Source organism: Condylura cristata, unplaced genomic scaffold (assembly GCF_000260355.1).
Source record: "Condylura cristata isolate star-nosed mole 26May11 unplaced genomic scaffold, ConCri1.0 scaffold00023, whole genome shotgun sequence".
In the NCBI taxonomy this organism is placed as follows: Eukaryota; Metazoa; Chordata; class Mammalia; order Eulipotyphla; family Talpidae; genus Condylura; species Condylura cristata.
This window is the reverse complement of record NW_004567124.1, coordinates 24,134,081-24,140,839: the sequence shown is the minus strand read 5'-3', so window position 1 is coordinate 24,140,839 and position 6,759 is coordinate 24,134,081. Positions and strand designations below refer to the sequence as shown.

The following is a 6,759-nucleotide window of genomic DNA, read 5'->3' as shown; positions in this document are numbered from 1 at the left end:
TTGTTTACCTGGCAGGATTTCTAAGTACCTTACTTCTGTGTTGACATGTTTAATGTCTGTCTCTTGCACCCGCCACCACCACCCAAGTAGAATGTAAGATCCATGAGGACAGAGACTTGCTTTCTTTATATAGCCTTATTCCCTACATTTAGAACAGTCCTTGACACATCCTAGACATTCAGTAGATCTTTTTTGAATGAGTGAATGAGCTCAGGCTTTGAAACAACAGGACACTCCCAGCATCCAGGAAACAGGTGGGAGTAGCTATAGGGAAAGTGATGATTACACGGATGCAGAGGAGGTGAGAACAAGGACTGCCATTTATTAGTACTAGGGAATTAGCCATTGCAGTGACAAAATGGCAGTGAGATGTTAAACTGGACTTCTTTCCTTCATTTTAGGAGTAGTAAGTTCATGGTCAAATCCACTCAGTGTACTCAGGCTTCTGGGCCTTCCACACTTCTAGATGGGACACCTTGAAATCCATCAGCTCTGAATGGAGTCCTGCAGACCAGTGCCAATGGCAAATTGGGATTATCTCTCACCGCCACCTGCTTTGCCACCCCTTGGAATCCCTTTGAAGCCTCCAGTGTGTTGGGAAAGGATACAACTGCATTTGAACTTGCTCTTTTTCCTAAAGCCCACAATCTATGCATCCAGCTATCCCAAAACTTATAATCCAGCTTCAACAGAGACAATCTTGTAGCCCTTTATGTCCTTAAATTTGTCACTCCTCAGATTGGCTTGTATCTGCCTTTGGCCACTCTTGAAGGGGACAGTTTCCAGAGTGATGCTGGCTCTGTGTTGGGGCTGGAGGACTCCAATGCTGCAGCAGAGAAAGGAGAGTGTCAGGACACAGTAGGCATCATGATAACCCCAAAGCCCTTTTCTACTCAGCAACCAGGTCTCTCCTGGTGTTCTCAGTGGATAGAACTAGCTCCTAGAGAAGGTCTCAGCACTCACAGGACTCTCTGCTGTTTCTTGAAGAGACCACTTCCTTCCACAGTCAGCACACAGTCTGCAACCTGCTCCGAGAGGGGGTTTGAAAATATCACCTGTATGGAAAGCGGCTGGTTCACAATGGCTGCTCCTAAAACCTAAACAGAGAAATCAGAGGAAATGAAGAAGCAGCGAATTAGTCTCAGTCCACAATTCCTCAAACATTTATGGAGGGCACTGTTTTCCTAGGTCTGAGTCCTGAAAAGCTAGACTGACAGGGCCAGCGTCTTCCCAATTATAGGTTAAAAACCAATGTAACAGGTTACATCAAAATCTTTAAAAACTGAAATAGAAAAGAAGAATTAGGTCCATCACACAAGATATAGTTACGTGAAACTTCTGTTTCACTTACACATAAAGTGGGTTCTTGTGCTGGATTGTTATATAAAAAATTTTAAATCACTAAACCCAGTATATGGAAAAGTCTGATGAACTGGGAGTCTCCAGTGCTGTTGCCTCTGCCCCAAAGATCTCATCCAAATGTGAAAAAAAGCAAGAGTTCTGAAAGAATTTTTGTGAGTAATATGGATAAAATCTTTTGCAGTTTTTGTTTTGTTTTCTCTTTTTGAATTCCACTCCATCCCTTTCCTATCTCCCTAGCTCATTTCATTTCACACCAATGTGTGAGTGAAGATCAAAAGGCTCATGCTATGAGACAGAGACGAAAGTAGCCCCAGGAAACTTTTGGAAACCCTCTCTAAAATGGACTCCAGTGACAGGGCTTGCCAGAAGCACCCCACCAGGGGGCACCACAGTCTCATGGGAGACATCACTATAAGGAAGGGACAATGTCTTCCCACTCGGTGGACCACAAACATCAGAGTAGGCAAGGTCCTCAGAGGCCATCTAGTCAAATCTTCTGATTTGACAATTTCCAGAGAGGCCCAGTGGCTTGTCCAGGGATGCATCATTCAGAAATTGCATCTCAAACCTGAGCTGATCCTCTTCTCCCTACTCAGGTCCATCCCATAAGCTCATATTTCTTCATATTGACCCCAGGGAAGGCCAACATTGGGACGTGGAACAAGAGCAGGACCTCTTTCTGACCTCTGCTTCACATTTGCTTGAGTTTCACCTAAAAGGCCTCTAATGGTTCAAGATGATGGAGACCTCACCTTGTGTTTTCAGGTAAATCTCCTATTTCTGGTGGGGGGGGGGGGACCCAGAAGAAGCAAAAGAAAGAAATGCTATCCTCTTCAATAGGCTGGGTTGCTCTCTCAGGGTCCTCTATCCTTCTCAGTCAGATCCCAAGAAACCCCCAGGCCAGTTGCAGGGCTCTTGCCTACATTAATCATGATGGCTGGATAGGCTAAGGTGATGATCTTGTTCACCAGGATCTTCTCAGGACAGCTTTTCTCTTCGCCCAGAGCGCTAATGCGAATCAGCTTGTCTGTTGACAGGTACTGGCTGTACTGGGAGTAGGGAACTTGGCAGGGATGGCTCTTTGCTAGGGAGAGAACACAAGAATGGGGTGAGGCAAGGCTAGATGGAAAATCAGCGTGGCATGGGTTGGAGTTGGGGTCCCTTCTATAACATGTTCTGGGCCCCCATAAAGCAGATACTAGTTTTTCTTATGAAACCACTGAGGTGAAGAGAAGTAAAATGACTTGCCCAAGGTCACTTTGCTAGTTAATGGGTAAAATGAAGCTTTTACCAAGGTCTGGCCATTTATAAAGCTCAGCCTTTTCCCATTAAACCAGGCTACTTTACTTGGCATAGTAAATGAAGGGAGGAGGAGAATTAAGGAGAGAAGGAGAAGCAGGAGAAGAAGAGAATGAAGGAGGGGAGGAGCAGGAAAAGCCTTGTTGCAGGGGTCTGGCCCCAGAACCCTTGTTGTCTGACAACCTTGCTAGCATTTCACCTCCCACCCTGAACATAGATTATCCCTGTGCCCATACCCAGTGTCCATACCTGCACCAGGAGACAGTGTGATGAAGGCTGTGTCCTGCCAGAATGGGGGCAAGGGGCTACCATCATGCAGCAGGGACTGAGCACTCAGGTTCACTTTGAGGTCCTTGAACTTGGGTGATATGTTGATAGCAATCAGGGCAAACCTTATGTCCTGGCCCATGTTGGGTGGGTCAAGCAGCTGGAATTTCAGGGAGACCTGAACAACGTCACTGGGTGAAGGAGGGGGTGGTGCCTCCATGCTCCGAGGGCTGGCCCCACTCCGTGGCCTGGGACCAGAGGGTTGTGACTCTGCTGGCTGGGTACCTGGGATCCCTCCAGCCTTCAGCTTCTGAAGTGCCTTCAGAAATATCTGTCTCTCCTGGGGGGAACCTGAAAGTTAAGAGCACAGCATTAACTGTGGGCCAGACTGACGTTTGGTGGGGAAGAGTAAGCCTTGGTTAAATATTCTCCCCAGCAGCTCATCCATTACTACAAGGTCTTAAAAACCTTCATTTACTAAGCCAGAAAGAAAAAAGGAAATACCGGATGGTTCCACTCATAGCAGGAACATAAAGGGCCAGGGGAAAAAAATAATAACCAATAACTATGTACCAGAGACATTTTATGGGGGTGGCGTGGGGAATGGGGGGCGGGGGCGGTGCACAGGACTATGGTGATGGTACATGGGTGATTTGGTGATGGGAAGCCCACGGGGATTATAACTGAGATGGAAAAGGGCACAAGATAATGTAAAAATAAACTATTATATTAAAAAAAAATAAAAGAAGCCCCTTCATTTCCATTAACAAACAATCCCCACTATTCAAGTGCTTTCCCAGGGTCAGGCTCTGCTGAGCCCTTTCACCTTTCATCCTCACACCCATCATGATAGAGACATATTCTTATTATTACTCCACATACAGATGAGGAAAACGAGCCTCAGAGAGGTCATCTAACTATCCAAGCCACACAACTTGAAAGGGATAGAGTCTAGTTGGAAACCAAATCTCCCCAATTTGACAATCTGTTTATAACACAGTAAATTCTATCCACTTTCACCAAGAAAAAGCAGAGGAATAAAACTCTGAAAGACAACAGGGTGTGATATGATCTCCAGAACCAAACTATTGTCAGGAGTAGCCTAAGACCTAGAAATTGAGAAGCTGAGAAGCCACAGTAAGTGAAAGGAAATTCAGGGAAACTGAGTTCCCGGAGTGGTCAGTCCCGGGGAGGCTGTGTGGGAATCCCAGTCCTGTATGCCTCAAGTCCTGGCAGCTGCCTTCATTGAGCACTGACTATTGCGAAGGATCAACGCCACTCTTCGGTGCATTCCTGCAACCTCCCTAGGCAGAGGTCATTTTTGTCCCCTAGATTTGGGTCATTTTAAGCACAGGTCCAGATGGAAGAGTAGCTTGAGACATGGGCTTCACTAGATTGGGCCCAGAGAAATGTGAAGCACATTTAGCAACTCTGTGGTCTGCTTAACCCTCAATTCTGTCAGTCTGGATAGGAGGAGACAGAATACAGTTGGTCTTTGAACAACATGGATTTGAGCTGTGCAGGTCCACTTATATTGTATTTCTTTTTTCAAGAAATATCAATGCATGAGTCACTATACCTGTAAATAAATGAGTTTCAAATTTCCATTTTGATGTCTACTTTTAGTAATATATACATATAACAGTGACAAATGTTTTGTATCATATAAGACAATGTTGATATAGGTTCTGAGAGATGGTTTATCTTGTGAACAGATGACATAAACTTAAGGTATCCACATATACAGAATTGCAAATGTATTTTCTTTATGGTTTTCTTAGTAATATTTTCCATTTTCTACTTTGTTGTAAGAATACAGTACATGATACACATTACATACAAAATATGTGTTCATTGACTATGTTAATGGTAAGGCTTCCAATCAACAGCAGGCATTTAGTAGTTAAGTTTTTGGGGAATCAAAAGTTATACTTGAATTGACAAGTATAACTTAGGTGAACTAAGTTTAGGTAACTGCTTAGGGAGTCAGCACCCCTTGACCCTTGTATGGTTTAAGGCGCAACTTGTTGCTTGACTGTTCAGGACACTCCTATGCACCATAATATAGTTCTCACCCCCCAAATTTATAGGTGAACTCATGTATCTCTAGTAAGTACTGTCAATGCCCTACCCACATCTCTTAACATTTGCCATGCAAGTGCCCATGTGCCTGATTTCAAATCCTAGCACTTTTGCTTCTTCAAGGTATTTTCTGCCACCAGAGCTGACACAGCCCACACAGAGGTGTAGACCATAGGTGCTAGGGAATTTACACCCCCATGGAGCAACCCTCAACCTCTGATGGACAGGAGTTGGCGGATCAATGATCTAGTGCCGTTGTCTCTTAAGTAGGATACAGCCTAGGTGTTCTATACTTCACACTAAATCCCTGACAGTGTTGCCAGTTATAGCAAATAAAAACATGTGGCTGTTTAATTTGAATTTCAGATAAACAACAAATAACTTGATACTAACATTAGAACAACCCACCTTAAGAGGTCCAAAGCAGGACTGAACTCTGGCTGCCCATCTGCTAATAGGCTTGAAGTGGCACCATGCATCAGCTTCCTTCCCTTTTCTGTCTCCTCCTTCCCAGTATTTCTTGGATTGCCTCAAGGGTAAAACACTTGTATGCACATCCTCACTTCAGGATTTGTTTCTGGACTCTTGAACCAAAATATCCCCAGAGTAGATGGGGATTGGAAGGAATGATGGACAGTACCACTGAGCTTTATCCAGTACTTTTTAATTTACGATGTAGCCCCATCCTAATCTGATTCTGGAGTTTTCTTTGTGTCCACCTAAAGGCCCAAAACAGACACCCCACTCCCCAGCACTCTCAGCTACCTACTGACTACACCTTGATCCATTCCTGGTCAGATCCTGTCTCACACCGTGCTACTAGCCCTGTGGGCTGAAGACATTTGCTTGACTCACTAGTGGTTGGTTTTCTCAATTCCCAGGAATTAGTCTACATCTGACTAATTAGCTCTGCTTCTGCCTCTGTTGGCTTGGGAAAGAAGCCCCTGCCAGGTGTCCACTTCTCAGAACCATCCTACGTAGGGGGTGTTAGTATCAATAGACATTTGAGCTTACATCAGCCTCAGGGGAGCCTGGTGGTCTAGCCTATCCTGCAAATATGTATAAAACACAACTATTTAAATAAAATTAAGTTAATAGGAGAGAGTTACTAATTCCTCTGCCATCTTTTGTGAGAGGTTGATTTGGGGGGAAGTTAGGAGAGAAAGAGTGATACACTGTTGGTGGAGTATCTTTCTATAGCCCCACACTCAATGTGAGCATCCCATGGAGGGCACTGGCTTGTGTGGGAGACATGGGGGTAGAGGAAATGAGGCAGGGAAACACCCCAATTAAGATTTTAAAGTTGAAGGGTTGGGGACCCTGCAGTTCACCTGGGTCCTGCCAGTGTTTACCCTCCGATTCCCCAGAGGCCTGTCCCAGGTGGTTGGACAGTTCCAGGGAGTAGGGGGAAGGTGCTCACTGGACTCGGCCCCTGGGTGATGCCAACTCAGTCGTACCTTCTCCATACTTGTAGCTCTCTGTGATGTCATCCCGCTCATCACTCTGGATACTCTTGGTGCTGATAAAATTGCCAACAGAATTTGTGTCCCGGTAAAGTTTCTGCTCCTTCCCACCATACACAAGCCAAGACATGCAGTCAGCATTCACCATGGAAAAGGCAAAGGGTGTATCGTACTTCAGATTCACCTCTCCCTCCTTGATAGCTTTGACTGAGGCAGGGCCGCAGCAGTAGAGGCCTGAAGGAGAACAGAAGAGTCTCTATGGGCTGCTGCTGGAGGGCCAGGCAGG

General features: G+C 45.3%; 1 protein-coding gene across 2 annotated transcripts in view; it reads right to left on the bottom strand.

Moving 5' to 3' along the window:
- Positions 1-320: 320 nt before the first annotated feature.
- TGM5 (transglutaminase 5) overlaps positions 321-6,759 on the bottom strand; it is a 29,427-nt gene continuing 22,988 nt past the window's right edge. For both annotated transcript variants that reach the window (XM_004687868.2, XM_004687869.2), the window contains 5 exons: positions 6,468-6,707; positions 2,911-3,279; positions 2,286-2,446; positions 964-1,097; positions 321-826 (listed from right to left, as the gene is read on the bottom strand). In XM_004687868.2, coding sequence (XP_004687925.1) covers positions 673-826; positions 964-1,097; positions 2,286-2,446; positions 2,911-3,279; positions 6,468-6,707 — 1,058 coding nt within the window. In that variant the 3' untranslated portion in view covers positions 321-672. The remainder of the gene's footprint in view (positions 827-963; positions 1,098-2,285; positions 2,447-2,910; positions 3,280-6,467; positions 6,708-6,759) is intronic.